Source organism: Salmo salar, chromosome ssa19, assembly GCF_905237065.1.
Source record: "Salmo salar chromosome ssa19, Ssal_v3.1, whole genome shotgun sequence".
Lineage (NCBI taxonomy): Eukaryota > Metazoa > Chordata > Actinopteri > Salmoniformes > Salmonidae > Salmo > Salmo salar.
Genome location: NC_059460.1, coordinates 51171624 through 51193598, shown reverse-complemented (window position 1 = coordinate 51193598; position 21975 = coordinate 51171624). Strand labels below are relative to the sequence as shown.

General features: G+C 44.7%; 2 protein-coding genes across 3 annotated transcripts; one reads left to right on the top strand and one right to left on the bottom strand.

Moving 5' to 3' along the window:
* Nucleotides 1–51: 51 nt before the first annotated feature.
* On the bottom strand, nucleotides 52–13972 carry LOC106578992 (prolyl 4-hydroxylase subunit alpha-1). 2 transcript variants are annotated; one of them, XM_045702431.1, is made up of 15 exons: nucleotides 13687–13972; nucleotides 10790–10896; nucleotides 10466–10562; nucleotides 9553–9704; nucleotides 8890–9027; nucleotides 8093–8341; nucleotides 7600–7811; nucleotides 6882–7058; nucleotides 6141–6211; nucleotides 3689–3788; nucleotides 3111–3164; nucleotides 2848–2913; nucleotides 2582–2650; nucleotides 2359–2455; nucleotides 52–2186 (listed from the first exon to the last, which is right to left on the bottom strand). In XM_045702431.1, the coding sequence occupies exons 1-15, from the start codon at nucleotides 13866–13868 to the stop codon at nucleotides 2116–2118; spliced, it is 1842 nt and encodes a 613-aa protein (XP_045558387.1). In that variant the 5' UTR covers nucleotides 13869–13972; the 3' UTR covers nucleotides 52–2115. The 2 variants fall into 2 exon arrangements, with proteins under 2 accessions (XP_045558387.1, XP_014013842.1); XM_014158367.2 differs by lacking the exon at nucleotides 13687–13972 and adding an exon at nucleotides 12850–13014.
* Nucleotides 13567–20102, top strand: cssa19h10orf88 (chromosome ssa19 C10orf88 homolog). The gene is made up of 6 exons (NM_001140141.1): nucleotides 13567–14144; nucleotides 14385–14582; nucleotides 18052–18121; nucleotides 18310–18510; nucleotides 18753–19117; nucleotides 19511–20102. The coding sequence occupies exons 1-6, from the start codon at nucleotides 13984–13986 to the stop codon at nucleotides 19716–19718; spliced, it is 1203 nt and encodes a 400-aa protein (NP_001133613.1). The 5' UTR covers nucleotides 13567–13983; the 3' UTR covers nucleotides 19719–20102.
* Nucleotides 20103–21975: the final 1873 nt, after the last annotated feature.

The window sequence follows — 21975 nt, the reverse complement described above, 5'->3', positions numbered from 1 at the left end:
AGTTCCAGTCAATTGAGTCTGGTCTGGACAAATGTCACACTGACTCGCTCACACTTTAGTCTTCAGTGAACACTTTATTTAGAAAACATTAATCTCACATGTACAACATCTGGCCACACATCCCATTATTACATTTCAAATAAAATAAGGACTGCACCTTGGAGCAGAGGAGGCTGGTGGGAGGATATAGGAGGATGGGCTCACGTTGTTTCTATTCCAGACATTGTAATGAGCCGTCCTATCGCCTCTTCTGCTTTGGAGTGTATATAGCCACATTCTAACAGATTTCCCAGGGTCAGCATAGGCTTAATCTGTGGAGTGATGCATGGGATTAATAATCCTATTGATTCTTAGCACCATCTTTCAATCAAAGGATTTCATTTCTGAATATCAGACCAATGAATGATCAGGTAGGAGCTTTGCTTCCGTAACAAAACGGATGAGTCAGCACTTGCAGGCTGCTGTATTTCACCAAGGCAGTTGGAGAGACGGGAGGAACAGAGGGACTCAGACACAGTGTACCATTGGCTTTGAATGCCAGTGTTTCTGTGCAGCAGTAATGGAGTGAATGACCTCGGTGCTATTGCCCCGTGGAAGACATGACATTGGTAGAGAGGGGATGTGGGGCAGCGATATTGAAAGGTAATTTACAATTGAGTGAATATATGCAGCATTTACCATGAATGCAAACATTGCCTTCTGCAATAGGGATCAAACACTATTAGATAATCACTGTTCTGAGACCTGCCCCAAGTGTGATAATAGCCCAGACCCTGTGCGTACTGTGTAAAACTCCAAGCATGTAATTGTTTTTTTGATGGTAACATTAGAACAAGTCTTTGCCCTCACATTGATGCTTTCCTATCAAATACCTCAGGTAGTACTGCCACATTTTAAGGCGCATAAACAACTACAACAGTCATAATTTAGAAGCCTGGCCTGCATATAGTATCATCCTAATAACTAACCCTGATTGTCATAGTGCAACCAACCAATAAACCTCCATCCTTCCCACGAGCCCTCTATCTAGCCCCAGTCCAACCCGACACCTGTTAGAACATCCATTTTGTGGCTCTGGCCAACATCAACCCCTGGTTACAGGATCATTGGGATGTCCCCCCCCATTGAAGTTGAAGGTCTGATATGATGTGGGGTCATCTGATTCTGACCGGTTGATGAGGGAGAGGGGGACAGTGACAGTGCATTTATAACTGGTCTCGGTCATCTGTGTGCTGGGAAGCAGTGGGGGAGGAGGGGATTGGAGTGATGGTCAAAAGGAGTGGAGGAAGGGTTTGGAGTGACGGTTAAAAGGAGTAGAGGAAGGGTTTGGAGTGACGGTTAAAAGGAGTAGAGGAAGGGTTTGGAGTGATGGTCAAAAGGAGTAGAGGAAGGGATTGGAGTGACGGTTAAAAGGAGTAGAGGAAGGGATTGGAGTGACGGTTAAAAGGAGTAGAGGAAGGGATTGGAGTGACGGTTAAAAGGAGTAGAGGAAGGGATTGGAGTGACGGTTAAAAGGAGTAGAGGAAGGGATTGGAGTGACGGTTAAAAGGAGTAGAGGAAGGGATTGGAGTGACGGTTAAAAGGAGTAGAGGAAGGGATTGGAGTGATGGTTAAAAGGAGTAGAGGAAGGGATTGGAGTGACGGTTAAAAGGAGTAGAGGAAGGGATTGGAGTGATGGTTAAAAGGAGTAGAGGAAGGGATTGGAGTGATGGTTAAAAGGAGTGTTTTCAGGTAGAGGAAAAGAGTAGTGCACACCAAAACATGTAATGTGCAGGAAGTTGAAAGGGAGAAGCAGCTGTGTTGCTTGCTCTAATTAACTTAGTATCTTGTATCAAAGTCCCTGTTAAGGGTGAGAATGAAATAAAAAAGTTCCTCAGGTTAAGACCCATGACGGAAGGCACAGACTGGGAGCGAAGCGCTTCGGACCCACTGGTGAACCACACACACACACCTCAACTACAAATAAATGTGACATCAAATGAGCAGCCAGAGCCTCAGTGAACACTGAGTTTGGAGAGGAGGACGAGAGGTCAGAGGGCACTTCACAGCCCACAGAGCCGAGAGTCAGGAGGGTCCAGGAAGAGGGATGAGAGGAGAAAAGCGTATTCCGTTTGATCATTCTGACTCGTTCAGAGTGCAACGCCTTCTGAACTCCTGGCCTCGCTCATGCATCCACTTGTTAGACACTGGAGAAGGAAGAGGAAACTAAGTCAGGAGGACATGACCAACAAGGACCCACTGTTAACTGCTGCAGCAAACCGTTAGCGGACCTGAAACAACCATATCACTGCCCTCGGGGCAGACCTGAAGTTCTCAGGGTGTAGGAAATAGGATGTAATGAGAGACGGGTCAGCTCACCCCACTTGTTGCCCACTAGGACAGGACAGGCCGCGTGCCGCGTGCTGTAGTCACCCTCTCCACTGGCAAACAGGTTATACCAGAACACTGCACTTCCCTGAAAAAGAACAGTTTACACATACACAAAGCTCTTTATTTAGCATCAACATGTCAAATAAATAAACCCCATCACGCACTTAACAGGAAAATGATTCAAAGTGAACACCACAGCTGTGTGTTTCACCTTTTTGGGCCACACTGCAGCTCCCACATCAGTAAAGACAGTGGCTCCCCCTGAAGGCACGTCACTCATCTGCAACAGAGAGCCTCGTCAAGCCATCGCATCATACCACTTTAATACGAGAGCTTTTTTTCTCAACCTAATTGAAACCCATTTCTTTTTAAAAGGAACCTTTGAAATTAGATTTACACATGGGTAAAAACGTAAGACCCAAAATTGTATCCAAATCTATGAACTGGATCTGAAATAGTGAATTGCTTAATACTAACGTAAATGAGCCAGGTGGCGATACGGTTCCCGGTGCCCAGCTCCTTAAATGCATCCGGTTCATCTTTCTACGAAGACATGGAACATACACAAAGGTTCAATAACACTAACAGTGAAGTCAAGGAAAAACTCCCATCCACATATGAACCCACTAGCAACAGTTGATGCACGTGTGCCAGCCATCAACAGTCACCCACTGGCTCTCTGTCATACAGCATAAAGGTCATAGTTGCCTGACCAGAATAGAAAGAAAAGCCTTGTTTACCCGTCCAAAGTCAAAGTGGGGCTCGTATTGCCCGCCCACGCCGTAATTTGCCACCTGAGGAGAGATGAACAGAGGACAAACTCAGTGACAGATGCTGTGTTGTCATTAGAGACACTCGTCTAGTACTTCGGTAGGCTCTTCCTAAGTAATAAACAGCAGTAAAGTTTATTCCTTGCACTGAGTTTTTATACAGTTGCTATAATAGGCATACTGTTTAAAGGGAAAGGGGGATACCTAGTCAGTTGTACAATTGAATGCATTCAACTGAAATGTGTCTTCCACATTTAACCTAAGCCCTCTGAATCAGAGAGGTGCAGGGGGCTGCCTTAAATCGGCATCCATGTCTTCAGCGCCTGGCGAACAGCCTTGCTCAGGGGTAGGACGACAGATTTTTACCTCGTCAGCTTGGGGATTCGATCCAGCAACCTTTCGGTTACTGGCCCTATGCTCCTACCCACCAGTGTGTATTCACGTCACTGGTTGCTAAACCACACAGATGTACTGCCAGGGTATCCCCTCCTGCCAGTACTCCAGTCCTACTAAAGTCCCTCAGCCACCCTGATGTTCGGTTGTGTTACCTGTAGCTCCTCTGCAGTCTTGACATTCAAGCCGGTGATATCCTCAATGCGCTGGTTTATCTTGTCCACTACTGGATCTTCGTAGGCGGTTAGCCATGCACTGTGATGAGAGACGGAGAGTTTCGGAGTCATAAAATACATCTTTATTTAGCATTAAAATTGCAGCCAGGCAGCAGAATAATGTTATTCTAGATTAGTGTGTCCACAGTTAACAGTTAAGATAGCAGCATGGACAGCATGTGGTAGTACTGTAGGTTAGAAGGGGTATACAGATGTAGGATCTTAAATTTGATCACCCTGTTGCAGGAGAACTGTCCTGCAATGCAGGAAATGTAAAACTTGTAGTGCATTTGAGGTTTAAAAATGCTTCGGAAGACTTGATTTTCCCTTACGAAAAATGCATCGACCCCTACAATTATGATCCACATAATAATTCACATTTCCTGTTGCTTCAGAATTGTTTTCTTGCTGTAGCAAACTGGCTCAAATTAAGATTCTGTAGGAGAAGGAAACAGGCTGGTTGAAACAGGTGAAAGGGAACTCCAAATTTATCCAGTCTCAGAGCAAAAACATTAAAAACTAACTGTTTCTCACCAAGGAAGTTGGGGCATTTATGAGGAAGAGTGACCATTTAGGAGTTTGGGTTATTAATTTAAACAAACAGACCCCAGTCCCTTCTGTCCCTCTGTTACAGACCTTGCTGTTTAAATGTATAAATATAGATTGAACAGCTATGGGAGTAACAGAAGATGCTGGTAAGTGTCCAGAAGGGAGCAGAGTTGACTGGGGAGACCAAGATCTCATCCTTTCATTGGGTAGGAGCCAAGCCTCACTTCCAAACATGTTGAGTCAGACAGGCCCACATCTCAGGCTCTGTTTACACGCCCTCAGTTAACATGAATGTGTGTGTCCTTTGTTCAATTAGCGTAGCCTGTGCATGTTATAAAGATGAATAGGAAATGCCTTAAAAATTGCCTCAAACTATTAATTCTGAAGTATACATGTGCGAGTGTCCTCACTGGATGACAGGGTTATGTTGGAAGTGCTGTCATTAGAGTCCGGCCAGAATGCTGGCTCACATCCTTAGATATAAATACTCCATCAGCTGCTATATAAGCTGTATGGTTACAAAAACGTTTTCTGTATCGGAGTGCTTCATTAAACCATTCATTTAACAAGAAGAAAAATATAGAGCCTAACCGAGAACCCTGATAACTAAATGTCCCTAAGATAATTCATAAACACATTGAGCAGGTTATGAGCTAAATGCTGAATAAATTTGGCTAATTTAGGTTAATTGGCATAATGAAGCTGAAATCTGGGGTCAGAGGAACAGAGGAAGATCACCATGTTTCCATTTGCTCATCAACTGCAGTTAATCTATTTCCACAAGGGGGCGCTCTATAGCCACAACACATGAAAACAGGCTTGAAGGGAACAAATAGGCAGGCAGACCCCTTTCTACAAGAGGAGATTCCACCCATACACTGAAACATTCTGTAAGATACGCCAGAGCCTGCACCAAGATAACAGAAAAAGATTAGGAAAAACAACTGTTTGCCACTGCATGGATTGGGTTGTCATGTCGATGATGTCAATCGTCTGATGGGTTGGAGAGGAGAGACAGCGATGTCATTGCAGGAGGAGGAGAGGTGGAGAGGTAGGTGTATCCATAAGTAAAGTTCCACAAAAGGGGGTGAGAGGTAGGGATGAGCAGGGCAGACAGGGCCTCATGCAGGCCCCTCTCCGTCACCTTTGACCCCTTAACTCTTGGAGACTAATGGGCTGTAGTGAGTTTCCCAGTTTGGGGGTCATGCACGGTGGCACGCCTTAGCTAGTATCCCGGACGGTTCACATTACAGTCACAGATCACAGTGAGGACAGACACAGAGGAAGAGGAGAGACATCACTGAATGATCAAGCAGCTGTATGAGAGACAGACTGACGCTAGGCCAGGGCATGCGGACCATCAGGTCTAAAACCATTGCAGTACATGACTTGCAACGGTCACAGCCAAAACTTAAATGAGACGCTACCAAAGGTAGAAGATATTAAACTGGCCTGGTCACACCCCGACTACTGTTAATGGAGTCATAACAAGCAGGTACTGGACTCCTGTTCCTCCCTCTTGTTATGATCAAAGCAGTGGCGGGACATCTTGGCAAGAGCACGGGCCCAGAGGGACTGAATTATACCTTCAAAATCAACCTAGTTTCCAATATACCCAAAGTGTCTACCATCTCACAAGAATGTTACTTGTTCAGGCAATATTTCCCCAAACATACAAACTGTCAATTTCCAATCCGTTATAATCCCTCTACGCTTAAATTGCAGAGTTCCCGATTAGCTGTTGTGCTCTTGCCAAGGATCCTGCCCAAGCGGAGGGAGAGGATGCGGGGTGCGGAGGGGTATGGGGTACAGCGCTGTGCCCATCCCTGCCTGCTGGTCTTACCTCTTGCTGATGCGATAGTGGGCGGTCTCCAGTACACCAGTAATGGGGTTGGAGATGGTGGCCCGGCGCAGCTGTGGAGCCAACAGCCAACCGGCAGAGAGGACATGGGTTACAGGGACAATCCCTGTTACACACTGACTGGCTGCTGGACCCACATACACTACGAGGCTACATTAAGTCTGTACTGTGTGTTCCTGCTGGGCCCCCTTACCCTCTGCAAGAGCTGAACTCTAGCTTGAGTTATGGATCTCGATCATTTACATTAATACACGATTCATGCAAAAGTTAGGTGTTGATATGAAGCTATGACTTAGTTACGACCACTCGATTCAGTTACGACCACTCGATTCAGTTACGACCACTCGATTCAGTTACGACCACTCGATTCAGTTACGACCACTCGATTCAGTTACGACCGTTTGAGGTGATGTTCATTGCCGAGTCAAAACTCACTTCTAGTTCTAACTGAGCTATCAAATACTACTGTATGTGCCAAACAAATGGGATGTTGCTCTTATCCAGCCAGTGTATAAAACAAACACACGGTACAGTCAGGTCCTCGTGCAGGGTGGGCATCCCCAGTCTTCTTATGGCAGCATGCATCTCAGACACATTCTAACGTCTACCACACCTAAGGTTGCATCATTTCCCCAAAAACTATCCTTATTCTGATTCATTATAATTCTGGAAAACCCACACGCCAGACCCAGTCTTCCCCCGGAGGTTGAACTTTGAACTCACCCTGGGTTTGGCCAGCTCTTTGACCTTCTCGATCTCGCTGTTGGAGAGGATGTCGTGGTAACGGATGATGCGTGGGCGGTCCCACTCGTCCTCCTGCTTGACGGGACCCAGCACGTACAGGGGGTGGCGGTTGTTGTCAGAGTAACGACAGAACATACGACTCTGACGACGCGGGGTCTGAAAGAGAGGGATACAGATCACACATGATCCAGAGGGCCACCCGAGCTACCCCCACACACACTAAAACAACATCTTTTTGGGCTTAGTGGAGGTCAATTTGCAGTGTATAAATCTATTCAAATAAAGTCTTTCAAGAGGACTAGGACTTAAAATACATAGCCATTAGAAGCTGTGCATGCAGAGTGTGTGTGTTAGCCAGTGGAGGCTGGTGAGGGGAGGACAGTTCATAGTAATAGAAAGGATTGAATGGGATCAAACAAATGGAAGCCATGTGTTTAATACCTTTCCATTTATTCCATTCCAGCCATTACTACGAGTCTGTCCTCCGATTTAAAGTGCCACCAGCCACTGGTTAGTACAGCTGAGCAGAGGCTGCGGAGCAGAGGACGGCTCATAATAATGGCTGGAACAAAGCAAATGGAATGGCATCAAACACATGGAAACCAAGCGTTTGATACCATTCCACTAATTCCGCTCCAGCCGGTCCTCCCCAATTAAGGTACCACCAACCTCCTGTGGTACAGTTAGTGGCTCTCACCATCTTGATGCCTTCGCCGCGACACAGCTCTTCATATTTCCTCCTCTCAGGCAGGTAGTCTGCAGGTCTGCCCTTCTTGTCAGATGCCTCTCTTTTCTCCCGCTCTCTCTTCTCCTTCTCCTTCTGGCTCTCCTCCGCCTCCACCTTGTTCTGCTTGGCCAGCTGGTACTCAAAGTACTTCAGGTTGCCGTTGGCTCGCTGGTGGGCAGAGTCTGAGAAACACAACAGACTCTGTTAGGACAGAAGATGAGTCTACTCAGTATTGTCCTGCGCATTACGATCAAGACATGAAAAACAAATATAATACACATACTTGGGTGACAGTACTTAAAAAATGTATTTCAGTAATCTGACTAGGTTGGACTGGTGAAAGCCAAAGGGAGGTAACCCGGCTTTCAGTTATAGATTCAGACACAAAGTATCAATTTCAAAAGTATTCAAACAGGCCCTTGGCCTTACATAATGTACAAGTACTACAGCAGTCTCCACTCACCCAATTTGAGTAGTCTCTTGGTGTAGTCCAAGGCTCTCTCTAGCTCCCCCTGCTGGTAGATGGAGTAGCTGAGGTAGTCTAGGATGGTTACCATGTCCACGCTGGACTCCTCTCCCCCGTCCAGCTGTTTCAGGGCCTGCTCCATCCACAGCTCTGTGTGGTAGTAGTCGGCATCAGAGTAGGCGATCTTCCCCAGCTCAAAGCAGTCCTCCACTGTCATAGGGCTCATAGCGACATCCTTATTGGTTCCTGTGTGTAGATGTTAACATGTGCAGAGTGACACACATCTCCATCTCAGCAGCATTTGCATGCAGCTCACTTATATGGCATTTCAAGCATCCATGTGGACTAAATGGGGTGTTCCACTGCATGTGGTGAGCACTGTGCACGATTTCCCCCTGCAACAGTAGGAGCAGCCATCACTGAAGCTCTAACAGAACCTCTGCCGGCAACACGTCCGCTGCTAATCCAGTCCTGGTATGCAGCTCCCACCGCATGCCCTAAGCCCCTAGCCAGCCTCTCCCTGCCTGGCCCTCACTAGGCAGTTCCCCCGTGGAGATGGTGAGCGTGTCTAGCCAGTAGATGCCCTAAGCCCCTAGCCAGCCTCTCCCTGCCTGGCCCTCACTAGGCAGTTCCCCCGTGGAGATGGTGAGCGTGTCTAGCCAGTAGATGCCCTAAGCCCCTAGCCAGCCTCTCCCTGCCTGGCCCTCACTAGGCAGTTCCCCCGTGGAGATGGTGAGCGTGTCTAGCCAGTAGATGCCCTAAGCCCCTAGCCTCTACCTCCCAGCCCCACTCACCAGGAAGCTCTCCTGAGGAGATGGTGTGTGTGTCCAGCCGGTAGGTGTCCTGGAGCCTCAGCAGGGCCTTGGCTGCCCCCGTCTGGTCGTCATCATTGGGGAAGTACTGTCTCTGGATGGTCAGGTTAGAGATGAACCCTGGAGTATGGGAAGGATAGATGGTTAAGGAACCTCAATTCTACCATCTTCACACAGGGTGGTATAGATGCTAAAAGATGCTTGGAGAACAATGGTATGACGTCATTGTTTTAGCACTATCTGCTGAGTTGTTAAACTACGGCGCACTACATGGTTCAATGTGCCAATACATCAGCACAATCTACTCTGAAGCTAAAATTGGGATTGTGTGTACTCTGCTAATGAACAAAAAAAATGTTTTATTGAAGAGCAATGTACAATACGGCGAACTTAGCAAAATGAGGAATGTGGTAAGTGCATGGAGGCCGTCGTCTATATGCACCTCCATTATTTAATGAATCTCTGTAGAAACAAACCCTGTTCCATCACGTCAGTGACTGCCAAAAATGCAACATGACTGATTATATTGTGATTTTCTTTATTTTTCATTAAGTTGTCAATTAGCAATAACTGGGAAGATTGAATCTTTATGTGGTAATATAGCATTTATAGTCATTAGAATAGAGGCGTATGAGTAACCCTGACCATCAGACATGTCCTTGAGGACCAGGCTCTCCAGCTCTCCCCACTCTGTGTTGAGCCTCTTCATCAGCTTGAAGGCGTTGACCGGGTGGCCCAGGAAGCCCTCTGGGTCCTGAGTGGCTGTGGCCGACAACACATCCAGCTTCTCAGCCCACCTGGACACACCATGGAGGGGAAAAGGCATTCAATATAGGCTACTCCTCTTGACCTGCACTGTTGGAAGTTAAGAATTTCACTGTACCCTGTGCACGTGACTAATAAACAAAGAAAAAAAACTAATGACTCAGAAGCAAACAGTGAATCATTTTCATATGCCCGTTTACATATGACATGCAACTTCATGTACACACACACACATACTTGAAAGGCAAAAAAGAGAACAGTTACATCATGTCCTGCACTTGAAACACCCTGTTGGTTTATTGTGCCATCTTCATAGCCAGAGGAACTAGATCTCTGGTTAGCCAGACCCATCGTAAGCTAGAGACATGGCAATATGACACCCTCTAAAGACATGTTGCAGATACAGATAGTGTCGTGAAGCAGGATATGTATACCACCGGAGGCTGGTGAGGGGAGGATAGCTCAGCGTAATGGCCGGGACGGAGCGTATGGAACGGCATCAAACACCTGGAAACCATGCGATTGATGTACTTGATACCATTCCACTGATTCCACTCCAGTCATTAGCACACGCCCGTTCTCCCCAATTAAGTTGCCACCAACCTCCTGTGATGTACATTCCTCTCTTTGACAGTCTTTATAGCATGGTGCTTTGTGGGAGAGAGCAACGTGACCAAGAGCGAGAGAGTAGCTATCTGGGTATTGGGGCTCTCACTTTATAACCTGCCAGAGCCTGTGGGAGAGATGGAGAGATATAAAAGAGACTGCCTGTGCTTCGGGGCTCTCCTCTCACTTTTTGACCTGCTCTAGTTTGTCCTCCTCAGCTCTGATGTAATCCTTCAGAGAGGTGACCAGGTCCTTCTCTGTGTACAGCAGATCGGTCATCTGACCTAGGGAACACAGTGCAACACATAGGGGTCAAACGTTGTACTAGTTCTTCTATGCGTTCAACATTTTAGACATGTTTGTAATGTTCATGTCGGTGATAAACATTTTTCATAGGGAGCAATGCCGTTCAAGCCATTGTTTGTGACCAAGACAGGCTGGAAGCGATGAAACTACTGAATAAAGGGATCAACAGAGAGGTGTTCATGAAATGAGAGGACATTTAACCTACCGATGGAAGTGAAGAAATCTTTATCAGCGGAGGATGTGTAGAATAGACAGGTCAACAACACACAACAGACGACCCTCAACTCCATCTTTGCACTGCCGCACAGGGGTCTGTAAAACGAGGTAGATGAGTTGCTAGTCCGTTACATATCATTAATACCGGTGAGATGTCAGGGCACTTGGACACACTATCCACTGATGATCTCATGACAGGAAACTTCTGAAATACATATTTTTATGAAACTAACAGCACCAATCAAAATACTTTTGCGAGTCTCGGCATGCTAAGTGGCTGAGCAGAAGTTTGTAAAAATGTGTTGCACCCACTGGGGATAGGGCTTTGCCAGACTTGCCTTCAGAACCCACCGAGTCTGCACGCACCAAGTGAATATACAGCCACTGCCAGCTCACGCACCCTGCATGGCCCTTTTCACTGCTCTCACAAGGCCTTTGTTCTTTACACAACTACTACTGTGTCAGCCAATTCATAGACTCAAAGCGGGGATTTTAAATGACTGTCTATAAAAAAAACATGTTTTAACTATAAGTCTAGCTAAGAGGTCAGTACTCCGTTTGACCAGAGGGCATGTGAGGCTTTAGGATGACAGAGTACAAGCCGGACAGTGACCAGAGGGCATGTGAGGCTTTAGGATGACAGAGTACAAGCCGGACAGTGACCAGAGGGCATGTGTGGCTTTAGGATGACAGAGTACAAGCCGGACAGTGACCAGAGGGCATGTGAGGCTTTAGGATGACAGAGTACAAGCCGGACAGTGACCAGAGGGCATGTGAGGCTTTAGGATGACAGAGTACAAGCCGGACAGTGAGAGCAGCAGCTGCATCCCAAGGAGAGCAAGGAGCAGAGGGGGCGGAGGCCGAGGTGGAAGGGAAAGGCTTGATTTCCCTTTTGGGCTGCTCAAGTATTTACGACAGGTAATCAAATACCCGGGAGAGTACACAAGTTCACACAAACGGCTGGCAGTAGGTGCTGTAAATAAATAGGTCTATGAGCTTAATTTCTTTTTATGATGGTCTGGATTTGTTTTTGGATAGGTAGGTACCCTTGAAACAGATGTGCAATAGGTGAACACAGGCCCAGGGCAGATGACCTATCACCCAACCCTATCTAGGTAAATGGAAAGTAGGTATTTCATCAAAAGGTCAGGAATGTGTGAGATGTGACCCAACAAGACTACAAAGAGCTATTAGATTAAGAAAACTGGTGAGGACATGCAGAGGTGATGCATCTGTGTCTGCTATTACTGTTCACTAAAATAAAGTGAAATTGTTATATAATACATTGTAAATTCAATGGAGAGTATGGACGTCCCAAGGCTCCCAGACAGCAAGGACCCTACAATTGTGGAGAGGTTCAACCCAGGGAGTATAATTCAGGGAGACAAGACTGCCACGTACATGCCCCTCCCCCCATCGCAGGGATTTTTGGGAGCACCATCAAAATAGATTTCCTAGCCTTGGAGTAAACCATACTGACAAAAACTAGAGTTGACTGCAAATTAATGTTTTAACAAAAAAAATTATGGGCTTGCAGATATGTTTCTGAACGTTCTAATTAGGCAATTATCTACTCTTGAAATGCCAATATTCTCGGCGTTGCAACATGTGAAGAAATCTTTGTCAGCTGAGGATGTGCGACATGTGTGCATCAATGTATCAACCAATTGTTTCCAGCAACATGTTACTGTCACACGAAGCAAGCAAATAAATACTAAGGAGATTAAAAAATAAAAACTCCACGCATAGCTAAATTTTACTGCAGCTGCGACACAAAACTTTTTTTTTAATACCTTAACACATTTTGTTCCTACTGTAAAGCAGGCAAACTATCAGCTGCGATAAAAATTTAAATAACTCAAATCTATTGTTCAATTTGCAACAACGATGTGACTGGCAATTTTACAATGTAAATTAGCGTTAACATCAAGGTGTTATTTCAGAGAGGGATGACCAAAACGAATGGTCATAGTGACTGTAACGTTCCTCTAATACTTCAGTGAGCAATATCATGCAGTAATTTAGAACATCAATTACATATTTCGGTACCTTATTCCGCTCAGCACTGCTTTCGGAAGAGGGTTAAAATCCCCACGTCGAACGCCACGGCTGTTTTCTCAAAATCCTCGGTATTTTGAACTGGGCTGCGGTTAACTGGTAGGTTTACATACCGGTTTCCATTTTCTCTGTATTGCCATTATGCAGGATGGTGAATGTCGCCACCTGGCGGTTTAATTTAAACAGTGAGTGAAATACAGTAGTGCTGTGTAAATCTGTGCCCTGGTTTTAATGTCTATGGTAAATTCACTCAAAACTACTCCAGTCAGTCTTTCAATAAAACAGCATGTTAAATGTTGTTTTTAATAGAAATGTTTTTGTTTTTCATCCACGAAATGTCATCATTAATTAATAGTTAGCTAATAATTGCATGATAATATATGTAATTGGATGGTTACTACTATCATTATTCATTTATACAGTCTACTGGTTTGGACTGGTTTGGTCAACACAGCCACAAAGTCATAAATTCCGACCTATTTCTACAATTTCTCTTCTTAAAATCTGATTTTAAGCCTAAACTTAACCACACGGCTAACATTATGTCTACCCCTAATCTTAAATTAAGACCAAAAAGCATTTATTTGTTTTTATTATTTTTGAACGATCGGCCTGAAGCCAATTTTGAGTTAGTGGCTGTGTTATTTAATAGAAACCGATCCACAGAAGGGAAAAAAGCGTAACCCGGAAGTGCTTCATTGGTGGTGTAACATCATAAACAAGCCGTGCTTTCATCGACGTTGCTAGCTAGTTAGTCGTCTGGTCGCCAGATATGCATTCTAAAACGATTGGTTGATGTAAGGTATGAATTGTAGCGTTTTAACTCACGTTTCCATCCATTGACCCAAGAATGGACGGGCCGACTGTATGCTGGCTAACATGCTAACGTTAGCTAGCATTTCCTTGAGAGTCGATAGGATTGCTTGATATATTTTTGCACGGTTACCGGCTGGCATAGACAAACCAACAGTGCGACTGAAATAACTGTTTCTGCCCCAGCATTTGTTCATAACGTCACTGTGCTGTAGAAGAGGAATCTGTTTTGTATTTTACCAGTCCATTTGGCTAGTTAGTTAACTACCCAAGGCCAGATAGGCATTACGTTTAGGGAAAGCGGTCGTCATCATGGCCAGTATTGACGTGAACACAAGCAAAGATGGACCTGTCAACGGGCACACGTCATGGGCTTGCAAATCACAGGAGCGCCAACTCTCTGACATCCTTCTCCCAGTACAGTCAAGTAACAACACTGACATCAGTCAGATCGACAGAGACACACCAAACGGGTAAGACACCTTATTTATCATCTTCTCCACTGTCAACTTTTAAATGACCACACATAAATGGTTTATGCATGCCTTAACTCAAATTGAAACCTTCCAGGAAGCCCCAGACAGTCTAGATAGCTATCTAGACTAACTTCCACTCTCTAGAATAGTTACAGCACCGATATTAAAATCCTTGATTTTCTTAATAAAAATACTGCTAACCTTTCACATTTTGATCACTCTCTTGTTTGTCCTTAGGTGTGTTCCAGTGCTCCTGGAGCAGGTAGAGGAGGGGTCTCCGTGTGTCATCACCCTGCGCTGTGCACCCCACTGCCCTGCCCTCATCACCAGCCTGCTGGTGACCAGCGAGGCCCGCACAATTGAGGTCTACTCCCAGGCAGGGGACTACTGTGGCACCTGTCGTGGGGAAAGAGACCCCAACACACAGCCTGACAGGTGTGTGTGTGCTTTTCTTTAAAAAACAAGGACATTTCTAAGTGACACCAAACTTTTTAACTAACATACACACACACGTACGTATGTATGTATGTATATGTACAGTGCCTTGCGAAAGTATTCGGCCCCCTTGAACTTTTCGACCTTTTGCCACATTTCAGGCTTCAAACATAAAGATATAAAACTGTAATTTTTTGTGAAGAATCAACAACAAGTGGGACACAATTATGAAGTGGAATGAAATTTATTGGATATTTCAAACGTTTTTTTAACAAATCAAAAACTGAAAAATTGGCCGTGCAAAATTATTCAGCCCCTTTACTTTCAGTGCAGCAAACTCTCTCCAGAAGTTCAGTGAGGATCTCTGAATGATCCAATGTTGACCTAAATGACTAATGATGATAAATAGAATCCACCTGTGTGTAATCAAGTCTCCGTATAAATGCACCTGCTCTGTGATAGTCTCAGAGGTCCGTTTAAAGCGCAGAGAGCATCATGAAGAACAAGGAACAAACCAGGCAGGTCCGAGATACTGTTGTGGAGAAGTTTAAAGCCGGATTTGGATAGAAAAAGATTTCCCAAGCTTTAAACATCCCAAGGAGCACTATGCAAGCGATAATATTGAAATGGAAGGAGTATCAGACCACTGCAAATCTACGAAGACCCGGCCGTCCCTCTAAACTTTCAGCTCATACAAGGAGAAGACTGATCAGAGATGCAGCCAAGAGGCCCATGATCACTCTGGATGAACTGCAGAGATCTACAGCTGAGGTGGGAGACTCTGTCCATAGGACAACAATCAGTCGTATACTGCACAAATCTGGCCTTTATGGAAGAGTGGCAAGAAGAAAGCCATTTCTTAAAGATATCCATAAAAAGTGTCGTTTAAAGTTTTCCACTAGCCACCTGGGAGACACACCAAACATGTGGAAGAAGGTGCTCTGGTCAGATGAAACCAAAATCGAACTTTTTGGCAACAATGCAAAACGTTATGTTTGGCGTAAAAGCAACACAGCTCATCACCCTGAACACACCATCCCCACTGTCAAACATGGTGGTGGCAGCATCATGGTTTGGGCCTGCTTTTCTTCAGCAGGGGCAGGGAAGATGGTTAAAATTGATGGGAAGATGGATGGAGCCAAATACAGGACCATTCTGGAAGAAAACCTGATGGAGTCTGCAAAATACCTGAGACTGGGACGGAGATTTGTCTTCCAACAAGACAATGATCCAAAACATAAAGCAAAATCTACAATGGAATGGTTCACAAATAAACATATCCAGGTGTTAGAATGGCCAAGTCAAAGTCCAGACCTGAATCCAATCGAGAATCTGTGGAAAGAACTGAAAACTGCTGTTCACAAACGCTCTCCATCCAACCTCACTGAGCTCGAGCTGTTTTGCAAGGAGGAATGGGCAAAAATTTCAGTCTCTCGATGTGCAAAACTGATAGAGACATACCCCAAGCGACTTACAGATGTAATCGCAGCAAAAGGTGGCGCTACAAAGTATTAACTTAAGGGGGCTGAATAATTTTGCACTGCCAATTTGTCAGTTTTTTTTTTATTTGTTAAAGTTTGAAATATCCAATAAATTTCGTTCCACTTCATGATTGTGTCCCACTTGTTGTTGATTCTTCACAAAAAAAATTAGTTTTATATCTTTATGTTTGAAGCCTGAAATGTGGCAAAAGGTCAAAGTTCAAGGGGGCCAAATACTTTCGCAAGGCACTGTATGTATGTATGTGTGTGTGTATATATATGTATTTAATAATGTGTGTGTGTATGTATGTATATATGTTAGTTAGTTAAAAAGTTTGGTGCCACTTAGAAATGTCCTTGTTTTTGAAAGAAAAGCACATTTTTTGTTGTCCATTACAGTAACATCAAATTGATCAGAAATACAGTATAGACATTGTTAATGACTATTGTAGCTGGAAATGACTGATTTCTAATGGAATATCTACAGAGGCCCATTATCAGCAACCATCACTCCTGTGTTCCAATGGCACGTTGTGTTAGCTAATCCAAGTTTATCATTTTAAAAGGCTTATTGTGAAGAGGTGACTACGGGATGCTGGCCTTCTAGGCAGAGTTGCAAAGAAAAAGCCATATCTGACTGGCCAATAAAAAGAAAAGATTAAGATGGGCAAAAGAACACAGACACTGGATAGAGGAACTAGAAGGCCAGCCTCCCGGAGTCGCGTCTATACAGTTGACGTTGAGACTGGTGTTTTGCGGGTACTATTTAATGAAGCTGCCAGTTGAGGACTTGTGAGGTGTCTGTTTCTCAAACTAGACACTCTAATGTACTTGTCCTGTTGCTCAGTTGTGCACATCTTTCTATTCTGTTTAGAGCCAGTTTGCGCTGTTTGTGAAGGGAGTAGTACACAGCGTTGTACGAGATCTTCAGTTTCTTGGCAATTTCTCACATGGAATAGCCATCATTTCTCTGAACAAGAATATATTGACAAGTTTCAGAAGAAAGTTCTTTGTTTCTGGCCATTTTGAGCCTGTAATCGAACCCACAAATGCTGATGCTCCAGATACTCAACTATTCTAAAGAAAGCCAGTTTTATTGCTTCTTTAATCAGAACAACAGTTTTCAGCTGTGCTACATAATTGCAAAAGGGTTTTCTAATGATCAATTAGCCTTTTAAAATTATCAACTTGGATTAGCTAACACAACGTGCCATTGGAGCACAGGAGTGATGGTTGCGGATAATGGGCCTCTGTACGCCTATGTAGATATTCCATTATAAATCAGTCGTTTCCAGCTACAATAGTAATTTACAACAATAACAATGTCTACGCTGTATTTCTGATCAATTTAATATTTTAATGGACAAAAAATGTTGCCTTTCTTTCAAAAACAAGGACATTTCTAAGTGGCCTCAAACTTTTGAACGGTAGTGTGTGTTGCTTATTTCTACCTTTTTTTGTGTACCTATACATGATACATCACCATGAAGAGAATGACATCCATATCCATAATTATGCATTTCTGTGTAGTACAGATCAGGGACCGACGATGAAATTCTATTACTGCAATTCTGTTACTGGGTGTAAATCCACTTCACTGTAGTTCAGTAACCCACTTTTTTTTAGTTAAGCTGTCATGTCATAGCTGACACATCATTCTTTCTGCAGACATTGTTTAAACTTAATCCAGAGCAGATATTTAAGTTTTTGGGAAGCGTGGTCACATAAAAAAACGGACGGCTTTTACAGAAATTCTGTTACCAAATTTTGCATCTGCACAGTTCGTCCAGGAAATGTTTTTTTGTAAACATTTCTGAGTAAATTATTAAAAGCATTCCTTGTGCATAGAGTTGTATGGTTTGTTAAACTTAGAAATTAATGTTTTTTTGTTTGGCATACATTTTAAAGCGAAAAATGGGTACAGTATCTTAATTGTGTGTAATGTGGTACGTCTTTTTATAAAACTTTTTATTTTTTTTGCTTTTCAGTGCAGAGAGAGGACCCTTCTACAGGAAACACTTAATATTGGAGTCCCCCGCCGCATCATGTGAGGTGAAGGTATGCATGTCAACCACAGCTTTCAAATCAACAGTAGTTACTAATTCAGTCCTGTTCCTGTTTATTCTCTACTAGCACATAGCAATGTCTCTGTGAACATGAAATCCATTGACTCATCCCCTTTACCTGTCTAGTTCGGATTATTATGGGTGGTGCCCTTTCTTGGGCTAACCTCTGTGTTTTCTCAGCTACTGTCTCTTGGTGGGCGAGGGAGTGTGGCTGTGGCTCGGGTCGTGATGGGCCTACAGACACTGACACCTGTGGACTGCTCGCTGAGCCTGGGGCCCAGCATCGACATGCTCCGTGTGCAGTCCATGGTGGAGGAGATGGGTGCCAGCCTCTCACCGGGGGCCCAGAGCCTCATGAACATGGTCCAGTTTCAGCAGAAGGTGGGTTCCGCGCTGACGTCAAAGCATCACATTCACCAATACCAGTCAATAGAAGCCTCAGTGGAAAATTACGCAGTCCGAAATTACACAGGAGACACTGGCTCTATTGTATTGTATTGTTCATTCTTCTACCCACCAAGATGGCTGTTAGATAGCGAGAAGCTCAAGACTAGTGAACAGAGAACACCGAAGACAATCGCTGTATTGTATGGTAAATCAAGCTCTTTGGTATTTTTTTCCAGAACAAAGCTGACTCACTGAGTGGGTTTCTGCCCCTCCTCATGAGCAGTGGGGCTCTCTCTGCTCTTGCTAAAGTAACTAACGGACCCTCTTCAGCTCCAACTGACATTCAACACCCCTCAGTCAACACTAGCCTCCAGCCAGACGAGATGTCTGACTCTGCCTCCTCAGATCCATGGCCCCAGTCTCATGCAGCCTGCGATACTCACACCGGCCTGGCAGACATGATGTCACCCTTTCTTAACGGCCAGCCAGGAGGACGGAGGCCATGCATCAGCCCAGACTTGCTCCCTATGCTGCAGAGTGTGTGTGGGCAGGTGACGCAGCTCCGCATCGAGGATGCCTCAAAGACATCCAACGGCCCGCGGTGAGTATGATGACTGGTGGTGGGTCTAACTACAATGTAAAACTCCCTCTGAATGTTTACATGGTGTGGTTGGAGTAGAATGGTGTCCAGATGTTGTGGTTAGGAGTCAAGTGGATGGAGGATGTCAGGGCTGACCATGTCTGTCTGTCTGGGTTTGGTAATGGTTCTGGTGGCATTGTGGTGTGTCTGTTTATGTTCCAGGAAATGTCGGTGTATGGTTTGTGTCTGTATGACCGTACAGGTCTTGTTGTCAGGGAAAACTCCTGGTCCAGTGAAACCTGTGAGGATAGCGAGGATGTGTTCAAGGGCATTGTTAACATGGGAGGGCGACAACACCAAAGGGAGGTAGTTTAATTCTTATGAAAACCTATTCTGTGATGGATCGTCTTGCAGGCAGGAGCATGCATGCTGCAGAGGGCTGGAGCAGGTTCTGGAGAGATGTCTGGGCGAGATGGAGAGGAGGCTGATGGAACACATGGACCAGCGACTGGATGCCATGCAGCTGCGCCTGGAAACGGCCTTACTGCAGACCCTGGCCCTTCCCCTTAACCACCTCAAGACCACAGCACCCATGCCTGACCAGCCTCAGGCCCTGCACTAACTCCATCCCAACTCCGGCCTCTACCCAAGCCACAGCCCCTGTCTCATCCCCTACCCCAGCCCCACTGACTCTAGCCCATTGCATTGACTCTAGCCCCTACCATATCCCCAGCCCTAGCCCCCACTGACTCAGCCACTACCTTATCCCCAGCCCCATGCACAGCCCCTACACTGACGGCGACCTATAACCCGCACCCAATCACCCAACTCCCCAGAGACAAGCTGCTTATTTTACTGTAGTTTTACCACTTGTGCATGTTTGTAAAATAATGTCTGACTGTTGTAAATTTGACACCCTTTCATATTCTGTGTATTAACAGACGAGTTTAAATAACTGCACTGTATGATCAAGAGTGAAAATAAATATATTTATACTGTAACAAAACTACAGAATATGCTTATTATTTTTTGTGCAAGGGTAAAAAAATAAGAATCTAACAAAACCTGCTCTCCAGTCCACACCTGCTAAACATATTCATTCCTCTGTAATGTAAAACATTAAATGTTTATGTTGGAGAAGCACTAGGTGGAGCTGTTGGTTTGGTGTCTTTGGTAGGACTCCATTACTACATTACAGAGAACTCCATTGCTGCATCCTTGAACAGGTCACCACACCCCGGGCTGATCTTTCCGGGAAAAGCTCAGCTGACTAAATATTTTAATGATTATGTGAAACATGAATTTACCAGAATGATGTGCTGGATGTTTGGCGTGGATTACAGTACAAGCTAAATCAATAAAGAACTATGTCTGAAAAGAATAATCCTTTGTATAAATCATGATCATGCATCAAACTGGATGGAAACAGTGGAATCCCACTGGGCACAGACACTGTAAAACATTTAGTGGCAGAGACACCATGTGACGTCTGCCACTGCCTGCTTTAACAACCCTGGATGATGTCGGTCTGTGTTGTCCACACTCCTGATCATTCTACACTCATCCATTGGGCCAGGTTACAGAGTGGGTCAATGTTTTCCTTCAGGATCTGTAGACATGTATACTTCAGACCGCTTTGAACTACAGAGCCATAGGTCAGTGCTGGTTGACAGGACCCGGCCAGGCAGAAGTAGGGCACAGCTTCCTGTGAGCAAAGGGCAGGTCCTGGTACGCTCACTAAGAAAAACATGTAGAGTGGTACCAACTGTATCAACACTATCCAACTGCTGGTGCTCCTACTCTGCATGGCAATGAAGGAAACAAATCAAAACCTGTTGTATTAGGATCTTTATGAAGTGTGAAGTAGTGGGGAAAAATCTACACAGCATTTCAGTACTGTAGCCTACTATGTCTGTGTGCTCTTGGAAATTAATACTCTATTTGTAACATACAGATTAGTATGTCACAGAGTAGGAGTGTTGCTCTAGGATCAGTTTTGCCTTTTAGATGTGTGACCATGTTGCGGCATTGGCAGGTGGGACCTGATCCTAGGTCAGTACTTTGAGGGGCTTTATTGAATACAAGCCCAGAGCAATCAATATTTTAATGATTTGAATACAACAGTGACAGATCGGCCTCGGGCCTGTCAGTAAGAAACCCTTCTCAGATCGACATAATTCAGATTTATTGTACTGTTAGTTTTAATATTGCAGATAGATTGTATTGTTAGTTAGCACAACAGTATTCTCATTTGGCCCCAGCCCGACACTGATATTGACCTGGATGGATGAGTCATCCAGTAAACTAGTCTCTATTATTAATACACATTCATCACATCATTAGCGTTCATCTACACTGTAACTGTAGCCTTTCAGGGGGTAGTCTACATCCCCACTAACACATGGGAATCACATTAACATCAGATCACTTAGTTTGACTAATGGGACATTTACAGTATTTATAGAAACCTTGAGCTATCCTTTAGAGTACGTTAACCAAACATTTCATCGATGAGGCCTCTGTAGCTGATGTCACACTGTGTTTGCGTCCCAAATGGCACCCTGTTCCCTATATCGTGCACTACTTTTAACCATATCCCTAAGGGCCCTGGTCAAAAGCAGTGCACACTACACAGGGAATGGGGTGCCATTTGGGACGCCTGAAAGGTAAGAGTGAGGTCATGTTTTCTCACCTAGGTTCCGAGCCCAAAGAACATGTAACGGAACGGATACTGTCGATTATTACGTATTATACAACGGGTGGGTCTAATCCTGAATGCTGACTGGTTGAAACCGCATTCCAGACGGTGTCTATTCCACAAGTTAACGTAATGGATCCTTCCCTATATATAAATCACCACATACTGTGGCTAATTCACA

What these genes read in the sequence shown, in the direction of transcription:
- LOC106578992 (XM_045702431.1), bottom strand. Translation starts at nt 13,868, where the DNA reads ATGAACAAATGCTGGGGCAGAAACAGTTATTTCAGTCGCACTGTTGGT. An exon ending in CACTATCGCATCAGCAAGAG is followed by an intron (nt 3,789 to 6,140) that starts GTAAGACCAGCA and finishes CTCTCATCACAG; the next exon opens with TGCATGGCTAACCGCCTACG. An exon ending in AGACTGCAGAGGAGCTACAG is followed by an intron (nt 3,165 to 3,688) that starts GTAACACAACCG and finishes ATCTCTCCTCAG; the next exon opens with GTGGCAAATTACGGCGTGGG.
- cssa19h10orf88 (NM_001140141.1), top strand. Translation starts at nt 13,984, where the DNA reads ATGGCCAGTATTGACGTGAACACAAGCAAAGATGGACCTGTCAACGGG. An exon ending in CCCAACACACAGCCTGACAG is followed by an intron (nt 14,583 to 18,051) that starts GTGTGTGTGTGC and finishes TTTGCTTTTCAG; the next exon opens with TGCAGAGAGAGGACCCTTCT. An exon ending in TGGTCCAGTTTCAGCAGAAG is followed by an intron (nt 18,511 to 18,752) that starts GTGGGTTCCGCG and finishes ATTTTTTTCCAG; the next exon opens with AACAAAGCTGACTCACTGAG.